Source organism: Sus scrofa, chromosome 15, assembly GCF_054392235.1.
Source record: "Sus scrofa isolate SSC_HxYL_T2T_F1_AM1 chromosome 15, Sscrofa_HxYL_maternal_Yorkshire_Landrace_v2.0, whole genome shotgun sequence".
NCBI classification, from domain to species: domain Eukaryota; kingdom Metazoa; phylum Chordata; class Mammalia; order Artiodactyla; family Suidae; genus Sus; species Sus scrofa.
Window position 1 is genome coordinate 30258397 of NC_139397.1, and position 19998 is coordinate 30278394.

General features: G+C 41.0%; 1 protein-coding gene and 1 long non-coding RNA gene across 6 annotated transcripts in view; both read right to left on the minus strand.

Moving 5' to 3' along the window:
* The window catches only part of UBXN4 (UBX domain protein 4), a 44180-nt gene that overhangs the window by 14783 nt on the left and 9399 nt on the right, over nucleotides 1–19998 (minus strand). For all 5 annotated transcript variants that reach the window (XM_085001338.1, XM_005654160.4, XM_021074795.2 and 2 more), the window contains exons 3-8: nucleotides 16838–16866; nucleotides 15960–16078; nucleotides 15134–15311; nucleotides 7336–7429; nucleotides 1232–1286; nucleotides 7–171 (exon numbers count right to left, since the gene is read on the minus strand). In XM_085001338.1, the coding sequence (XP_084857464.1) occupies nucleotides 7–171; nucleotides 1232–1286; nucleotides 7336–7429; nucleotides 15134–15311; nucleotides 15960–16078; nucleotides 16838–16866 (640 nt within the window). The remainder of the gene's footprint in view (nucleotides 1–6; nucleotides 172–1231; nucleotides 1287–7335; nucleotides 7430–15133; nucleotides 15312–15959; nucleotides 16079–16837; nucleotides 16867–19998) is intronic.
* On the minus strand, nucleotides 2634–4946 carry LOC146395770 (uncharacterized). Its single transcript, XR_014830578.1, has 2 exons — nucleotides 4819–4946; nucleotides 2634–4219 (listed from the first exon to the last, which is right to left on the minus strand). It is a non-coding gene; the product is annotated as an uncharacterized LOC146395770 (long non-coding RNA).

The following is a 19998-nucleotide window of genomic DNA, read 5'->3' on the forward strand; positions in this document are numbered from 1 at the left end:
ACTCACCAGTGCAATCTGCTGTTTTATACGCTCTCGAGCTGCCCTATCTTCTGCCTTTTCTCTGTTTCTTTCCTCTAACATTCTTTTTGTTAATTCTTCTTCTTGCTTTCTTTTATAATCCAACATTTCTTTACCAGTTTTCCTCCTCTCAATTTCCTTCTTAATTTCTCTCTGAATTAAGAGAAAGTAAGTTTTATGAGCCAAAAACAAAATGTAATAATCTGCCCTTAATACGACTTTGTATGCAGGGAAAGCTGGTTGTAGCTACAGCTAAAGGAATAGGACTTCACAAAATGTAGGTATCTAGAAGAATATCTTAACAGCATGGGTTAATGGTCAAATGTTCATCAATTTATGTCTTTACCAGTGGTTCTGTTATGATTATGCTGTCAATGTAATTTTGGAAAACAAAACAAAACAAAAAAAACAACCCAGAATTACAGGTCTTTAGTTTCTGAAGTGAATACAATGCCCTCCAAAGACAGGGTAATCATTTACTTGGCTTGAAGACAGGTTAACCTGCCTATATTAGAACCCCTAAAAGACGATGCAGTTTAGGTACACAGAGTAAGAAAAAATGGGAGTTCCCGCCGTGGCGCAGTAGTTGGCGAATCCGACTAGGAACCATGAGGTTGCGGGTTCGGTCCCTGCCCTTGCTCAGTGGGTTAATGATCCGGCGTTGCCGTGAGCTGTGGTGTAGGTTGCAGATGCGGTTCGGATCACGGGTTGCTGTGGCTCTGGCGTAGGCCGGTGGCTACAGCTCCAATTCGACCCCTAGCCTGGGAACCTCCATATGCCGTGGGAGTGGCCCAAGAAATAGCAAAAAAAAAAAAAAAAAGAAAGAAAAAAGAAAAAATGAAAGGTACACTAGAAGGCAGCCACATCAGAGGAAAAATTCAGCAAAAAAACTACAAATTTCTTTTTCATAAAAAGGAACTAAAACTTTAATCTGCATCAAACTAATTTTAGTTCAAGTCTCTTTATACTTAGTGTAGAAAACTAACTGCAGAGGGAGAAAAGATGGTCCAATTTATCCTAACAATTTACAAAAAGAACACAAAAAAGTGCACACTATGATCTTACTACATAAGACAGATTAACTCCCCTCACTGCACTGCAACACTGAACTACATAACCAGGAAGCCATCCCATGTTTGACAAAGTGCACAGGGACTCAAACATTCCTTCACCTAAGGGAAGAGGAAAAGAATACCAAGCACATGAACTTTACCTGTTCTTCCTCTTTCCTTTTCTCTTCTCTTCTTTCTTCAAGCTTTTTCGTTAGTCTGTATTTTAAAAGTTTAAAAAAACACATTAACTGAGATACATCTTGTTAATATAAATTACAGTTAAAATATTCCTTTAACCAAAAACAACAGAGGAGATGCGGAAACAAACAAGAAAAAGCTACTGGAGGCAAAGCAACAATGTACCCACCTGGTCCCTGGCCCCTAGGGAAATCCTCATGGATTCAGTGGGAACCATCAGAAACCTCACTGCAGCTCCGAGTGCCTTACCTGCTATTTACCATTAATTAGCTCCCTTTCCTCCCCCAATTTATCAGATGTTGATTTTAAAATACACATAAACTTTTTCAAATATATATATGTATATATAAATCAATGATTTACAAATGCTTTACCTCTTACATAGGCGTAAACATGAACATGGCACAAAATTGTTAAAAATTGAGGAGTTCCCTTCGTGGGTCAGCAGTTAACAAATCCAACTAGGATTCACAAGGATGCAGGTTTGATCCCTGATTTTGCTCAGTGAGTTAAAGATCCCACATTGCTGTGAGGTGTGGTGAAAGCTGCAGATGCAGCTCAGATCCCATGTTGTTGTGGCTGTGGCTATGGTGTAGGCCAGCAGCTGAAGCTCCAATTCAACCCCTAGCCTGAGCACCTCCATATGCCACGGGTGTGGCCCTAAAAAGCAAGAAAAAATGAAAGCAAATAGCTGAAAACTAAATTTATAAAAACTAATAATACCCAAATGCTGAACTGTGAGAAATTCATCAACTAAAAATTAGTAATCCTGAGAGTTCCCGTCGTGGTGCAGCGGAAACGAATCCAACTAGGAACCATGAGGTTTCGGGTTCAATCCCTGGCCTCACTCAGTGAGTTAAGGATCTGGCGTTGCCAAGAGCTATGGTGTAGGTCGCAGACATGGCTCGGATCTGGCATTGCTGTGGCTCTGGCGTAGGCTGGCAGCTATCGCTCCAATTAGACCCTAGCCTGGGAACCTCTATATGCCACATGTGTGGCCCTAAAAAAAGACAAAAAAAAAAAAAACTAGTAATTCTGAAAGCAGGCGGTGGTAGTGGTTGCACAAATTTGTGAATGTACAAAACCCACTGAACTACATACACTTTGAATTTTATGGTATGTGACTCATATCTCAATTTTTTTTAACTAATGGCACTTTCTCTGAGGGAGATTTGGGTTACACAGGCATATGCATTTGTTAAAACCCAGCTGAACAACTTGTGGCCAGAAATCAAGGGAGTGCACAAAAAATGATGGTTTAGAACCCAAAGAGATGACAAAGTTTAGGTGCACATGGTGAGAAAAATAAACGGTGCACTAGAGGGCAGCCACACCACAGGAAAAATTCAGCAAAATGTCTCCAAATTTATTTTCTTTCTTTTTTTTTTTGCTGCAACCACAGCATGCATAAGTATGCAGGCCAGGGACTGAACCTGTGCCACAACTGTGACAGTGCCAGATCTTTAACCTCTAGGCCATCAAAAGGACATGAGGCCCAGCATGAAGGGGATTCCACTATCCAAATTTGGGGAAATTTGTGCACACACACACCAAAAGAAAAAAAAAAAGAAAAAAAGAACGAAAAATTAAACACATTAGAGAAAAAAAAAAAAAGGACCCATGGAACCTCTTACTACGGAGGGGAGTTATATAATGGTATAACCACTTTGGAAAACTGGCCAGTACCTATGACCCCAAAACTTTCACTCCTGTATATTCAAAAATGCTCATGAAGATATGTCAAAGAATGTTCATAGCAATACTATTCATAACAGACCCAAAGTGAAAATAATTCAAATATCCATCAACAGTGGAATGAATTAACTGGTACAGTCAATATAGCTACACAGTAATGACAGTTCAACTACTGCCACATGCAACAGCACAGAAAAGCCTCACAAACACAATGCAGAGCAAAGGAGAGCAAACACAAAGAGTACATGTGGTATGATTCCATTCTGAAGTTCACAAACAGGCAAAACTCAACTATGGTGTGAGACCTGGGACAGTGGTTATCTTTGGGAGGGAAGCAGTAATTAAGAAGGGGGCACTAGGTCCCATGCATGTAGTGCACTGATAATTTCTTGATATGGGTGCTGGTGTCCAATAAGAAATTTACTTTAAAAAAGGGGGTAATGGAAAGTAGGAAGAGGTGGATCAAAGCACTTCTCTACAGAAGAATGCTAGCTAATATATGTAGAAAGAATAGAACTAGAAAAAAAAATCACCATTTTTAACTACCAATGAAATAACTGATCCATGTGAAAAATTAATGTATGCCAAAACCACTGGGTGAAAGTTTTTAAGAACTGTTTCAAAGAATCATCTCTAGATAACTTATTAATTAGGAAAGCATATCTTTATAATAAAAAAAACCAACAGACACCATCATAGTCTATTATTAAACATACAGCTGATACTAGTTATCTCTTGATGTGGTTAACAGGAAGGTCAAATTATTACCTAGGTAATGTTCTCATCATAGTTTAACCCGAATCTGGAATGATGAACAGGGACCAGATCAAGGGATATTCTAGAAACAACTAGCCCAGACTCTTAAAAGATTAAGTTCAGGTCGGGGCGTTCCCGTCGTGGTGCAGTGGTTAACGAATCCAACTAGGAACCATGAGGTTGCAGGTTGGATGCCTGCCCTTGCTCAGTGGGTTAAGGATCCGGCGTTGCCGTGAGCTGTTGTGTAGGTCGCAGACACGGCTTGGATCCCACGTTGCTGTGGCTCTGGCGCAGGATGGCAGCTACAGCTCCGATTAGACCCCTAGCCTGGGAACCTCCATATGCCATGGGAGCGGCCCAAGAAATAGCAAACACACACACACACACACACACACACACACACACAAAGATTAAGTTCAAGTTATGAAAAAAATGAAAAAAATAAAATGAAGGAAATGTTTTGGATTAAAAGAGACTATATCCTGGAGTTCCCATCGTGGCTCAGTGGTTAATGAATCTGACTAGAAACAATGAGGTTGAGGGTTCGATCCCTGGCCTTGCTCAGTGGGTTAAGGATCCGATGTTGCTGTGAGTTGTGGTGTAGGTTGCAGATGCGGCTCAGATCCCACACTGATGTGGCTGTGGCGTAGGCCGGCAGCTACAGCTCCGATTCGACTCCTAGCCTGGTAACCTCCATATGCCGAGGGAGCGGCCCAAGAAACGGCAAAAGGACAAAAATAAAAAATAAAAAATAAAAATAAAAATAAAAGAGACTATACTCAATGAATGAGGAGTTCCTGTTGTGGCACTGTGAAAATGAACCCAACCAGTATCTATGAGAATGTGGGTTTGATCTCTGGCCTCGCTCAGTGGGTCAAGGATCCTGAATCAGGGGGAAAAAGTTACAAAGAATATTATTAGGGTAACTGGGGAAATCTGAATATGGTCACATATTAAATAATTTTACTGTATCAATTTACAATTTCCTAAGTGTGACAATGGTACTAACATCTGAAAATGTCTTTATTCTTTAATTATATACCACTTTATACGCCACTTTTCTCTTCTGAGAAAACAGATGTGGAGTTCCCGTTGTGGCTTAAGGATGTGGGTTCAATCCCTAGCCTCATTCAGTGGGTTGATGATCCGGCATTGCCATGAGCTGTGGTGTAGGTTACAGAAGCAGCTCAGATCCCTTGTTGCTGTGGCTGTGGCATAGGCCAGCAGCTGCACTCCGATTTGACCCCTATCCTGGGAACCTCCATGTGCTGCAGGTACACACTCCCCCCAAAAAAACAGATGCAATTTTGTTCTAATCTGGCTGAAAAGCTCACTACATCTTAATGACAAATCAATTGTTTCTCATCACTTTTGCATTTGGGAATCTACTATTTAGTGATCTTATTGGCCTGAGTGGATGGGTCCTGGGCCCTGACTAGGCTGCAGCCCCTGCTCAGGGCCAACAGAATCTTAGCCAATGCTTTTTTAATTTCTTTTTTCTTTTTTGGCTGCACCACAACACATGGAAGTTCCTAGGCCATGATCAAATCCAAGCTACAACTGCAATCTATGCCATAGCTGTGGCAACACCAGATCATTAACACATTATGCTGGGTCAGAAATCAAACCTGCACTGGCAAGGAGACAATGCCAGATCATCAAACGACTGTGCCACAACCAGAACTCCGCTCAATCTTCTTTTTTTTTTCTTATTAGGGCCACACCTTCGGCATATGGAAATTCCCAGGCTAGGGGTCAAATCGGAGCTGCAGCTGCCGGCCTACTCCACAGCCACAGCAACTGGGGATCCAACCTGCATCTGCGACCTACACCACAGTTCACGGCAACACTGAATCCTTAACTCACTGAGCGAGGCCAGGGATCGAACCCGAGTCCTCATGGATTCTAGTCAGATTAGTTAACCACTGAGCCACGATAGGAACTCCTATTTTTTTTTTTTTAATCAAGTTTTCTTCCCTGAGAAATGAAGTTTGATTCTTCTTATGTCCAAGATAGGATGAGTTTTTGAGCCGACATCAATTTGGTTTAGTCACTTTTTCCCTAACAAAATTACTTTCCCTTTATGCTAGGTGAGAAAAAGGCCTAAGATCTAGTGTAGAACAATTAGGTTTCCAAAATATTGGTCTCTGGAAATAGATGTTATGGTCTGAGAGGAAAATTAGAATCCTACATTTACTAATCCCTCCTGCCAAATTTTTTCTTTTTCTTTGTCTTTTTAGGGCCGAACCTATAGCATATGCGAGTTCCCAGGTTAGGGTCGAATCGGAGCTGTAGCTGCCAGCCTGGGCCACAGTCACAGCAATGCTGGATCTGAGCCACATCTGCAACCTCCACCACAGCTCACAGCAACGAAAGATCTTTAACCCACTTAAGGTCGTAGACAAGGCTCAGATCCCATGTTGCCATGGCAGTGGCTGTGGTGTAGGCTGGCGGATGAAGCACCAATGTGACCCCTGGCCTGAGAACTTCCATATACTTCAGGTGCAGCCCTAAAAAAAGGAAAGAAATTTTTAAAAATTAAAAAAAAAACCAGAAACTCCCCTTTCCCACAGCAATTAAACAGCACCTGATCCCACCCCATGATAAAGTGCTACCTGCCATGTTTTTCTCATTCCCCCAAAGTCTCAAAATCTTTCCCTCATTTTTCATTTTCACTTCATCCCAGGACCCCAGGTTGTGCAAATAAGGGTGCATGGTGGTGGGACTGGTCTTAGCAAAACAGAAAGACACAAAGGAGAATGAACCACTGGAACTATACTTCCCTACTGCTCTTCTCCCAGCCCCACACCATTTCTCACTGCTATGAGAGATCTACCCTGCCCTGCACCTCCAGTTCCCAGCCTGCCCTAACCCCTATGAAAAACAATCAGAATCTAGGTTTTGCTGAAACAATTCTCATTTTTACTGAGCCAAGCCAACACAGATATGTCAATGTCAGTAGTCATTCTGAACCTTGTTTCCCCATAATGGCATCTATATGAACAGGAAAATGTCAAGTTGAAGCATTTTCTCTTAACTTCTACATAACACTGAGTGATTTTTAAGATTTACAAATATTCCTGTTTATCCTTTTACCATTAACTCATATATCTTTTTAAGAATCACAGTATAAGACTATGATTTTATAACTGTTATAGCATTAAGAAAACTAAACTAGAAACTATGAAAAGTCAGAAATTTGATTAATAAACCAACTAATAACTTATGAAATTTAATAGACACCCACTTATACAGACCCCAGGCTCAGTACATAGTCATAAAATGAGCTGAAGTTCTTGCCCATCTGGAACTTGTCCTACAGTACAGAGATAAAAGTGGAAGTGACAGATGGAAATACACGTACCAAAACACCAGTGAAAATGAGATTCTTAGAATTATTAGACCCAAAGCTGACCTATAACTTCAGAGACACAGAAATTTTTACTTCTAGAATACAATTTTATGGATATAAATAAGTTGGTCAGGTAATAAAAAATTTCAACCTAGAATTCTGAAATTTCACTTGTGTAATTTTAGTTCCTATCTAAATTAATGAAATGACTGAAAACCATCGTCTTTCTAACAAAATACTATATCTGTGAAAATAAGAGCAAACCTTTCCACTCTGACGGTGAGGTCCTCTGTAGGTCTCTGATTTGAACATCCACTAGGCTCCTGAGACACAGTAGCATGGCCTGAACTTTCTCCTCCTTAATTATTAAATAAAAAGAAATAAGAAAAAAAATTGCATTTAATGCCAATTTTAGAAAGGTATAAATCTTTGGGGTATAACATTTGTTAATAATCTTATTTCTTAAGCATTACATACTTTCCCTAAGAATGGAGTAGGAAATAAGAAATGAGCTAATACTAATTCTGAAGTTTGGACCTGGGTACAACAGTATATAAATGAGAAATAAGGCAGTCACCCAGTTGAAAACCACTGAGACAAAACATGAAGAAATGTTAATCTGGCAGGAGGATTTATAACAAAAATAGACTAAGTATGCCTGGCCAGGAGTAGGTTCCACTCTAAGGCAGCATGATCCAATATCTTTGGTATCCAGCAGGGCAGCCACTGGTCACATGTGGCTGTGGTTGTGGTATTCGACAGTGAAGCTCTAGAGGCCAAGTTTGATACTGGGTATCACTCTATACTCTATCAAAAGGGCTGGCTTCTATAGACCACAATGATTCCTTAGAAAAGCTTTTTGTATCTACATTAGTATTCTTTATTTTTATTTTTGATTGCACCTGCAGCATACAAAAAATCCCAGGCCAGGGATCAAACCTGAGCCACAGCCATAACCAGAGCCAAAGCAGTGACAAGACCAGATCCTTAGTGTTCTTTTAAGAATTTCTTGGAGTTCCTGTTATGGCTCAGTGGGTTAAGGACCTTATGTTGTCTCTGTGAGGACACAGGTTTGATACCTGGCCTCACTTGGTTGGTTAAGGATCCAGTGTTGCCCCAAGTTGTGGCGTAGGTCCCAGCTATATCCCTGATACAACCCCTGATCCAGGAACTTCTATATGCCACAGGTGCAGTTGTTAAAAAAAAATGGGGGGGGCGGGTGTCTTGAAGTACAGAATTTTGTCCTGGACTGCTGTAGAGGATAGCTATGGTCTGGTACTTCCTTTTAGAACCTCTGCCATTTCCTTCCTTACCACTCACCATTAACTGAATTATTCTCTACATTTTTTTTTCTTCTCTTTTTTTCCGCTCCTGCATGTGGAAATCCCAGGCCAGCGATCAAACCCAAGCATCCATAGTAACCCAAGTTACTGCAGATTCTTAACCCACTGAATCACAGCAGGAATTTACCATTTTTGATCTCTCAAAGAGCATGGACTATGAAGGAACAAAGTCTGGGCTCCAAAAGTCCTATTCTGTCACTTTAGTAAGTAACTTAATTCTCACCGTACCTCATCTATAAAGTGGGCACAGTAACCTCATAGAGTTGTTACAAGAAATATGTGTTAATACAAGTGAAAGGCTGAGTCTTTTACTAAGACTAGCACATAGAAATTGCTTCAGTTCTTAGGCAGAGTCACTGGGACACATCTCTTCCTACCTCTGCATACACTGCCTCACCTAGGTAGCTTAAAATCAACCATAGCATATTTACACTTTAGAAATCAGCAAACGCTACAAAAAAGGATTTTTTTTCCTCCAAAAAAACCTTTCATTACATATTTACCAACACTTGTGTGTTTAAGTGAAAATACAAATTCTGTTTTATAGCAGAAATTATTACAACATTGTAAATCAGCTCCACTTCAATAAAACTTTAAAAAATGACAAAAAAAAAAAATCACATTTTGGAGTTCCTGTTGTGGCTCAGTGGTAACGAACCCAACTAGTATCCATGAGGACGCGGGTTCAATCCCTGGCCTCACTAATGGGTTAGGATCTGGCGTTGCTGTGGCTGTGATATATGCTGGCAGCTATAGCCCCAATTCAACCCTTAATCTGGGAACCTCCTTCTGCTGAAGGTATGGCCCTAAAAAAAACAAAAAAAAAGAGAGAGAGGAAAGAAAATACACAGTATCAAGTAGTCTTGCCAAAAAAAAAACAAAAAGTAAATAAAGAATGAACATGAATCTGATAAGTAATACAAGTCTATAGTTTTACTACCAATTTAGGGGAATGTTTACAAATCACATTGAAGATACACCAAATCCAGACTGTGGGAAACTACAGATAAAAACCACTACTGACAGTGGAAAGCTAAAAATAAATGACTCATCAATCAGTAACAATATACTGGACTCTGATTCAAAGAAACTGAAAAATTTAGTGTAAATAATGCCTGGATGATTAATGACAAAAGGAGATTACTTTTAAATTTTCTAGGTTTCATATGGGATAACGGTAATGGTGGTGGTTTTTTTTTTCGGTTCAATATTGTCTTATTTATCTTACATCCAAACCTTTTCAAGTAGATACAAGCCTCTGACTATTCCATTATGTCTTTCATACATATTCATGCCCAAACATTTACATATTGAAATATGTCATACACTATATTTATATATTACCATATTATGAAGCCCTTTCCTGGTATTTCTTTGGGTTTTTTTTTAATTATAGTTGATTTACAGTGTTGTGTCAATTTCTACCGTACAGGATAGTGACCCAGATATACACACATACACACACACACACACACACATACGCACACATTCTTTTTCTCACATTATCTTCCATCAATGTTCTATCCCAAGACATTAGATATACTTCCCTGTGCTGTATATTACATGGTTATCTTTTAAAGTGCTTATCTTTTAGATACTAACATTTTAAAAGATGAAATAATATAATGTCTAACTTTATTCTAAATAACAAGTAGCAAGGAGACGCAAAATATAGAGCACAGATGAAATAATACTGGCCATGAGTTAAAAATAATGGGTTCCCACTGTGGCACAGCAGATTATGAATCTGGCATTGTCTGCAACAGCTTGGGTCACTGCTGAGGCATAGGTCCGATTCCTGGCCCAGTGCAATGTGGGTTAAGGGTCTGGCATTGCCACAGCTGCAGCTTGGATTCAATCCCTGGCCCGGGAACTTCCATATGCAAAACAGTTGGAAGAAAAGCAATGGGTTCAAGGGATTTCTTTTTTTTTTTTCATTATTTGCGAATGCAATATTTGGTTTTGGCTTGTGATTGCCCTGTTTTTTAAGTATGCTAACCCCTTCCTATAATTGTGTGTTTTAGCCTGATGGTCCTGTAAGTTCAAACACTTCATTACTATATTAAAATTAAGAAGAGAAACATACAAACAAAAAGGGTTATTTATTTCCTAACATCCCTTGCCCACATTTTATGATTTTGATGACTCTTTTATTTTTTTCTTTTTAATTTTATTTTGTTTGAAGCATGTTCATGATTAAATCTGTATGCTGGCTTATTTGAGTGACTTCTCTCTGATTGCAGTTTCCTCAGTCCTAGTTCTTCCTCCTCCTCTTCTTTTTTTTTTTTTTTTTTTTTTCTTTTCTTTTTTCTTCCCTTTCCTTCCTTGCTTTTTGGTTTACAGAAGCCCTTTCAGTATTTCTTTTAGCCTGGGTTTTGTGTTGCTGTATTCTTTTAGTTTTCGTTTGTTGGAAAAAATTTTTATTTTGTTTGTTGGAAAAATTTTTATTTCCCCTTCTATTTTAAATGACATTCTTGCTGGATAGAGTATTCTAGGTTGCATTTTTTCCTTTTAGCACTTTAAATATCTCTTGCCATTCCCTCCTGGCCTGTAGTGTTTCTGTAGAGAAATCAGCTGACAATCTTATGGGGGTTACCTTGTAGGTAACATTCTGCTTTCCTCTTGCTGCCTTTAGGATCCTCTCTTTATCACTGACTTTTGCCATTTTTATTATGATGTGTCTTGGTGTGGGTCTATATGGGTTCAATTTGTTTGGGGCCCTCTGTGCTTCCTGTATCTTGAACTCAGTATCCTTTAGATTTGGGAAGTTTCCAGTGATAATTTCTTCAAATACATTTTCCATTCCCTTATCTTTTTCTACTCCTTCTGGAATCCCTATTATGCGTAGATTGGCCCACTTTATATTATCCCACTGGTCTCCTATATTGCTTTCCTGTTTTTTGATTTGGTTTTCTGAAGGCTGACCTGATTGGGTGATTTCCATTATTCTATCTTCCATATCACTGATTCATTCTTCTGCATTATTCATTCTGGTTTTTACTGCCCTTAGTTCAGTTTGTATCTCTGCAAATCAATGTTCTAGTTTTTCTTGGCTCCTCCTTATATTTTCTAGTTCCTTTCTGAAGGTATCTGCATTACTGTTCATATCTTCTCTTAATTCCTTCAGTATTTTCACTATTTCTCTTTTGAACTACAGGTCTGTCAGACTGCAGAGATCTGTTTCATTGTTGACTGTTTTAGGTGAGTTCTCCTGTTGGTTTGACTGGGGGTGGTTTCTCAGCTTCTTCATCTTGCTTGTTGTTTTCTTTTTCCTGAGGGAGTTGTACTCTCTGTGACCAGGCAGTGTTTGCCTTGTCACTGCCATGGAATGTTTCCTGAGGGCTGGCGTTGTTGGTCAGTCTTTTTTGAGGCAGCATGGCTCTTCTGGAGTGTTGATGGGGCTAACAGGGTCTCTTTGAAGCAAAGGAGGGCTTCCTGAAGGCAGACAGGACTGGGAGGTCCACACCACGATGGTAGCAGATTTCACTTGGTCATGCAGAGCTTGCGCTGGTGTTTTTAGGCTGTGGGGTTCTTGCAGGGGGTTGGCGGTGTTGGGCAGCTATTCCTCAGGAGTGCAGCACCCCCTGGGGGCTGGAGCAGCTATCTGGGTCACTGAGAACCCAGGAGGCTCTTCCCTAGGGCAGCCCAACTCAGAAGGACGGCCTGAGAATGTAGGCAGATCTTTTCAGAGTCTGGCCAAGCTTGTTGTAACTTTTCCAGGCTGCAGGGGGGGTGGGGGGTCCTGCAGAGAGCTGGCAGTCCTTTGCAGTTGTTCCACAAGAGTGCGGCTTCCCCCCACCCCCAGGGCTGGAGCGGCTAGCTGGGCCGCTGAAAACCCAAGAGGCTCTTCCCCAGGGCAGCCCAACTCAGAAAGACTGTCCGAGAATTAGGCAGATCTTTTCACGGCCCAGCCAGGCTTGTTGTAGCTTTTCTCGGCTGCAGGGGGTCCTGCCTGGAGCTGGCAGTCCTGTGCAGCTGATCCGTGAGAGCCTGGCACCCCCCTGAGGGCTTGGGTGGCTAGCTGGGCCACTGCCAACCCAAGAGGTTCTTCCCCAGGGCAGGCTGACTCAAAAAGACTGTCCGAGAATTAGGCAGATCTTTTCATGGCCTGGCTAGGCTTGTTCTAGCTTTTCTGGGCTGCAGGCCTTTTCTCGGGGGCTGGTGGTGTTTGGTGCTGCTCTGTGGGGGGTGTAGCCCCTCCAAAGGGCAAGCAGGCCTGTGCAGGGACAGCCCCTGTGGTGGTAGGCTTCAGGCAATTGTTGAGGCCAGCCCTCCCGGATGGCAGGCAGCCCCAGGTCCGGCGAGTGGGTAGCAGGTAGCAGGGGTGAGGGGAGGGGATGCATTGGGAAGCACAGCTTTCTGCTAGCTAGTGGGCCAGTAAGCTTGCTGTGGTGTGGGGAGTATTCTATGGGGACCCACCCCTTCTTTTCTCCCCTCCCCAGCATGGGCGCAGACCAGGCTCTTCTCCCAGGTTCCCTCTGATGTGGCTTTCCACTGTCCCGCCCCTAGAGTATTGCTCCCTTCCTCTGCGACAGCTTTGTTTTCTAGTCTCCCAGGCAGTCTCTGCCCCCTCAAACTTGAAACACCAATTTCTAGACCTCCCAAGCAGTCTCCGCTCCAACCCACCCCCCCAGCCCTTTCCCGGGGACTAACCTCCGGAGCTGAGGTCTCGGTGCCCAGCCCCCACCCAGGCGTCTCAATTTTTGGTGACTGTGCCCGTAGTTCAGATGGTCCATTCGGTTCTCGATCTGCTTCTCAGAACTCCAACTTACTGCTACACTCTTCTCTGCATCTGGAGATTCCTCTGATTCATTTGATCTTCCCCCCGAGTAGGTGACTTTCCAGGGTTCAGGATCCCTTTCTCCTCCGCAGTTCCCTTTCGGGAGTGCCCGTTCAGCTCGGATTCACCTTCTCTCACTCTCTTTTTTCTTGTTTTACCTAGTAATGTCACGAACTTCTTGCTGTTATTGTAGTTTAGGTTCTTCTGCCAGCAATTGGTTGCCGTTCTGTGCGAGTCATTTATCCTGTAGATGTGTTTTTTTTGTTGTGTTTGTGGGAGAGGGCAAGCATGTCCCCCTACTCTTCCACCATCTTGTCTCCTCCCTCAAGGGATTTCTTATACTATTTTCTCTACTTCTGTATATGTTTGAAATTTTCCAGGAGTTCCCAATGTGGCAGAATGGGATCAGGGGCATCTCTGTAGCATATGAATGCAAGTTTAATACTGGGCCTGGCACAGTGGGCTAAAGGATCAGGTGTTGCTGCAGCTGCAGTGTAGGTCACAACTGCAGCTTGGGTCTGATCCTTGGCCAGGGAATTCCATATGCTACGGGGCATCCAAAAAAAGGGAAAAAAAAGAGTTCCCATCATGGCTCAGCAGTATCAAACCCAACTAGCATCCAAGAGGACAAATGTTAAATCCCTGGCCTCGTTCAGTGGGTTAAGGATCTGGCATTGCCATGAGCTGTGGTGTAGGCTGGCAGCTGCAGCTTTGATTCGACCCCCTAGCCTGGGAATTTCCATATGCCATAGGTGTGGACCTAAAAAGCAAAAAAAAAAAAAAAAAAAAAAAAAAAAAACCCATAAAGAAGCTAAAAAAAAATCTACAAAGAACTGAGATTAGAGTGGCTACTCACCTCAGATAAGACAGAGTCTAACAGTTTGAGTCTAGCCAAGTTAATTGTCTACTAAAACAATAACATCAACATTTTGCAGGAATATAACAGAATCCAGTGTGTTGTGTGCAACTCTATAAACAATGCTAAAGCACTAAAGTTAATGGGAAATTAAAGAGCATCAAATTTCAGTTCAATACAAAGTAGACTTTTCTAAAAACTAGGTCTTCAAAAGGAGAACAGGCTTCCCATCAAGATAATGACTTTCCTGTCATTAAATGTATTCAAATAGAGGCTTGATTATCTATCCAGGATGCTGGAGCAGGATCATCTTTTAGGATACTAATACTCTAACTTCTTTTTTTTTGTCTTTTGTCTTTTTAGGGCCACACCCAAGGCATGTGGAGGTTCCCAGCTAGGGGTCTAATTGGAGCTGTAGCTGCTGTGGCCACACCCACAGCCACAGCCATGTAGAAGCCATCCTCATGGATACTATTCGGGTTCACTGACCACTGAGACACAACGAGAACTCTCTATTCTAACTTCTTGACTTAACTTACCCTACCTAATACAAAGCTATATTACATAAAACAACTCTGATTGTGCAGGATCCCTAATATACAGTGTAAAATTTCTCTCCTGCCTTTTCTTCAACCTCTCCGCAATCATATCTCCGACTGCTACAGGCTTTATTTTACAACTATCTTTTAATTCTAATTTTTAAAATGCAAATACAACTGTCCTAAATGTGTATTTTATAGGTTTAAAAACAATTCCAAACAAGTCAATTCATTTGGATCTTTCAAAATCCTCTGGCTGAGATATATAAAACTGATGAGTGTCTTAATGACAGACCCTGAACCACATAGCACAGTAGCAGAAATTACTACTATCAGCTGTTCTGGACTATTACTTATTTGGGTTTGAAGGACATAGTGACTTTACCCTCTTCTGCCACTAAATGACAAACATACATATCTAAAACAACACTTAAATTTTAAGTTAAATGAATGTGAAAGGGAAAAATACAATACTTTTATTTTAAGGATATTAATTTCCAGCCTTTAAAATGAAATGGAGGAGAAAGGATACACTGAAAATTACCTGCTGCAGAATCTGACTTTTTATCAGGAGAAGTGGGTGGTGTCTTGCGAAGCTCTACATTTCCAGACTGACAATTTTCAGAAGTGTTGTTATGTTCAGATGAGTTGGATGGGGTAGAGACTGAACTTTCTGACTGGCTACCATTTGCCACTGATGTTTCACCTTTTAATGTGTGCATCTGGAAAGAAAAAAAATCAGAATTTAATTACAGAGAAGAATCTAAATTTACCAAAGGCATATGAGAGTAAAATATGATTAAGTCAATTTGTACTCCACAGGAGGGGGAAATACTAAATTTTCCAAGTAGATCAAACTAAAACGTATAATCGTAAATATGACAATCACATTATGGAATTCAACTGCAGGGTCACAGCAGCATAAAAAGTTGTTAGAGTACATTGTTGATTTTCCTTAAAATTAGAAATCAAGGAAAAAGTTACATGCTATATTAGCTATTTGCCCAAAGCGGATGCAAGTGAGAAGTTGAGTAAGGTCTTTAAAACACAGCAAATAATATACTGTTAGAGACCTTAATGAGACAGCAACTCTCTTTGGCAACAGAGTAATAATAATGTGCCTTTAGTGGTTGGGCGAGGGAAAAAAAGGGAAAGGAGAACAGGAAGTTATTCCTGTACTATGCTACAGGCACCTCTAACCTCATAATGCTATTTTCAAAACCAGTCCAGAAAGAGAGTACTTACTACCTTTTAGGTTTAATAGCATACCTCGTTTCTAAATATTCAGGGTTGTTCCAAAAATACTCCAAAATTAAATTCCTGATAAACCATTTTCCAATGTTTATACAAAGAATTCTGTTCCTTCTCACCTGCTGGACTTTGTGGATTCTGCTAACAAGTTCATCTGCAGAAACACTTCCTGCTATTACCTCCAAGGGAATTCCACTGTCTCCAATAAAGAAACTGGATGGAACACATACTACAGGATCTGTACAGTTCAATTAAGTCAATTCGTGGTAACAAAGCAAAAGAAATCATCTTTGTGAATTTCACATTATAATTAGATAACATCTTCATAAAATAATTTCAACTACCATATCATTATGCCCCCAGTGCATGCGCTATTTAATTGATTTATCTGTACTATATATCAAGTGGAAAACACCCACTACATTCTCCTCTACCATAAGTTTTACATCTATCATATCTCTTGTGAGCTACTTCTAACATTCCAACAACACTGCTCCAATATGAATTGCTTTGCAGCTATTCACAATTTAAAACAAACAGGAGTTCCCCTCATGGCGCAGTGGAAACAAATCCAGACTAGGAACCATGAGGTTGCAGGTTCGATCTCTGGCCTCGCTCAGTGGGTTAAGGGTCCGGCGTTGCCATGAGCTGTAGTGTAGATCACAGACGAGGCTCAGATCTGGCGTTGCTATGGCTCCGGCGAAGGCCAGTGGCAATAGCTCCAATTAGACCCCTAGCCTGGGAACCTCCATATGTGCGGGTGCAGCCCTAAAAAGACAAAAGACAAAAAAATAAAAATAAAACAAACAAAAAAAATGATCCCATGTGCCACAAGGTATTGTCTCAAAAGATATTTAGCAACATAAAGTTTCCATAAACAAGAATGCATGAGCTACTAAATAAAAATGAGTAAGTTCTAATTGTCATGAATTAATCAGAAGAAAAGTAAATCCTCAAGCAAAATATACATAAAACCGATTCTTTATAGAAAGGATACAGATTTGTGAAAATTGTAGGCAGGCTTCACTGTAAAACAAAATCAAACAGAAAATCAATCACTACATGAATGCAAGTGTTTCCCAAATAATGAGCTGTTTTTATAAAACTTTACCAATTCCAAGTATTTTTCTGAAACTACTAGTTCCCTTCATAGGCATCAGCTGAAGGAAGAAAAATGTAATCCTTATTTCACAGAGCTTTTTGGGTTGTTTTATAATTTTCAGATTAAAGAGGCACTTGCTAGGAGTTCCTGTTGTGGCTCAGAGGTTAACGAACCTGACTAGCATCCAAGAGGACACAGGTTCAATCCCTGGCCTCACTCAGTGGGTTAAGGATTCAGCATTGCCGTGAGCTGTGGTGTAGGTCACAGATGCAGCTCAGATCCCACGTTGCTGCGTCTGTGGTATAGGTCGGTGGCTACAGTTCCATTGGGACCCCTAGCCTGGGAACCTCCATAAGCCAGGGGTGTGGCCCTAAAAAAAAACAAAACAAAAAAAAAGGAGGCACTTGCTGTTATAACCCACAAACTGGTGGCTGGATCCTGACACCTAAAAATCAAGTTAGCATATGCTGTTTCTTCCTCAGCAGCAAGTATATCTGAATATAATACCTTAACTTGTAACAAAAAATATTAATACCTGTGACTTACCCATGCAAGTAATAATACAATACTTTGAAACAACAAAGATTATATAATCATAAAAAGGAAAAGAGTCGGAGTTCCTGTTGTCGTGCAGTGGAAACAAATCTAACAACAATGAAGTTGCGCAGGTTTGATCCCTGGCCTCGCTCAACAGGTTAAGGATCCGGCACTGCTATAAGCTGTGGTGTAGGTCACAGACATGGCTCAGATCCTGCATTGCTGTGGCAGTGGTGTAGGCCAGCAGCTGTAATTCCAATTAGATCCCTAGCCTGGGAACCTCCATATGCCATGGGTGTGGCCCTAAAAAGCAAAAAAAAAAAAAAAAAAAGGAAAAAAGTACGTCAAACTGCTACCATTTTTGTAAAAAAAGGGGATGAAAAAAATACAAACATATTTTCTTGATTTAGTGGCCTTCAGAGAAGATTTGGTAGCCTCCAGGATCTGTGTAGTTAGGGAAAGGGATGGGAAAGAAACTTTATATTATAATACAAATAAGAGACATGGATCGATGTAGATGAGTAATTCCAAGAATCAAATTAATGCTTCCAAGAACTAGAAATTTGTTTCATTTTTTCCTGACTATAAAGCATGATTATCAAAAAAAATCTGAAAATATAATTAAAAAATTACCAAGAATTAATCTCAGAAATAATCATTGTAAACTTTTGACACATTTCCTACCAATCTATTTTTTTTTCACTTTTTTTTTCTTTTTTACTACCACTCCTGCAGCATATGGAAGTTTACAGGCTGGCGGTCAAACTGGAGACACATCTGTAATCTATCCCATGGCTTATGACAACGCCAGATTCTTGACCCACTGAGAAAGGCCAGTGAGATAACTCAATCTTCACGGACACTATGTCAGGTTGTTAACCTGCTAAGCTCCAACAAGAACCCCCCAATCTATTTTCAATGCAGGCTATCTCCACAAATAAATAGAAACTAACATGTTCCTAGAACATTAGCTAGATTTTATTTTTTTTTAGGGCTGAATCCGTAACATATGAAGTTCCCAGGCTAGGGGTTGAATCAGAGCTACAGCTGCCAGCCCTACGCCACAGCCACAGCAATGCAGTATCTAAGCCGCATCGGCAACCTACACCACAGCTCACGGCAATGCCTGATCCCCAACCCACTGAATGAGGCCAGGGATCGAACGCGTATCCTCATGAATACTAGTCAGATTCATTTCTGCTGCACCACAATGGGAACTCCTGTTATTATTATTATATAAAAATAAAAATTAGCAGTTCCCGTCGTGGCTCAGTGGTTAACGAATCCGACTAGGAATCATGAGGTTGCGAGTTCGGTCCCTGCCCTTGCTCAGTGGGTTGGGGATCCGGCGTTGCCGTGAGCTGTGGTGTAGGTTGCAGACGCGGCTCGGATCCCGCGTTGCTGTGGCTCTGGCATAGGCCAGTGGCTACAGCTCCGATTCGACCCCTAGCCTGGGAACCTCCATATGCCACAGGAGTGGCCCAAAGAAATAGCAAAAAGACCAAAAAATAAAAAAATAAAATAAAATAAATAAAAATTAGTTTTCATAATTAAAAGACATACTAGATTCTATTAACAGTCAGTCCACAATAAAACAAACCTCATCCATCACCATACATACATAAGTAGTATCCCTGCGTTTACTAACAAAAATTAGTTTTTTAAAATGCTAGGAGTTCCTGCTGTGGCTCAGCAGAAACAAACCTGACTAGTATCCATGAGGATGTGGGTTCGATCCCTGGCCTCGCTCAGTGGGTTAAGGATCCACTGCTGTCGTAAGCTGTGGTATAGGATGCAGATTCAGCTCAGATCCCATGGTGCTGTGGCTGTGGTATAGGCCAGGAGCTACAGCTCTAATTCTGTCCCTAGCCTGGGAACTTCCATATGTCACAGGCGTAGCCCTAAAAAGGAAAAAAATAATAATAATAAAAATGCTACATGAGGGAGTTCTCCTGTGGCACAGCAGGTTAAGGATCCAGCCTTGTCACTGCAGTGGCTTGGGTAGCTGCTGGATTAAGGATCAGTGAGATAAGGCTCAGCACTGCCACTACTGTAGCTTGGGTAGCTACAATGGCATGGGTTGGATCCTTGGCCCAGGAACTTCTGCATGCCGCAGGTGTGGCTAAAAAATTTTTTTAATTTTTAAAATAAAAAACAGACTTGTAGTTATCAGGTACTAGGGTGGACCTATAAATGTCCTTTTTCTTGGGAGTTCCCGCTGTGGCTCAGTGGGTTAAGAACCTGACTAGAATCCATGAGGATGTGGGTTCAATTCCTGGCCTCGCTGAGTGGATTAAGGACCTGGTGTTGCTGTAAGCTGCAGTGTAGGTCACCAATTCAGCTCGAATCTGGAGTTGCTGTGGCTGTGCTATAGGCTGGCAGCTGCAGTTCTGATTTGACCCATAGTGTGGGACTTCCATATGCTCCAGGTGTGGTTCTAAAAAGAAAATAAAAAAAGAAATGTCCTTATTCTTATGAATTAAATGTTTCCGTTTTCAAAAATAGGATCCAGGGAGTTC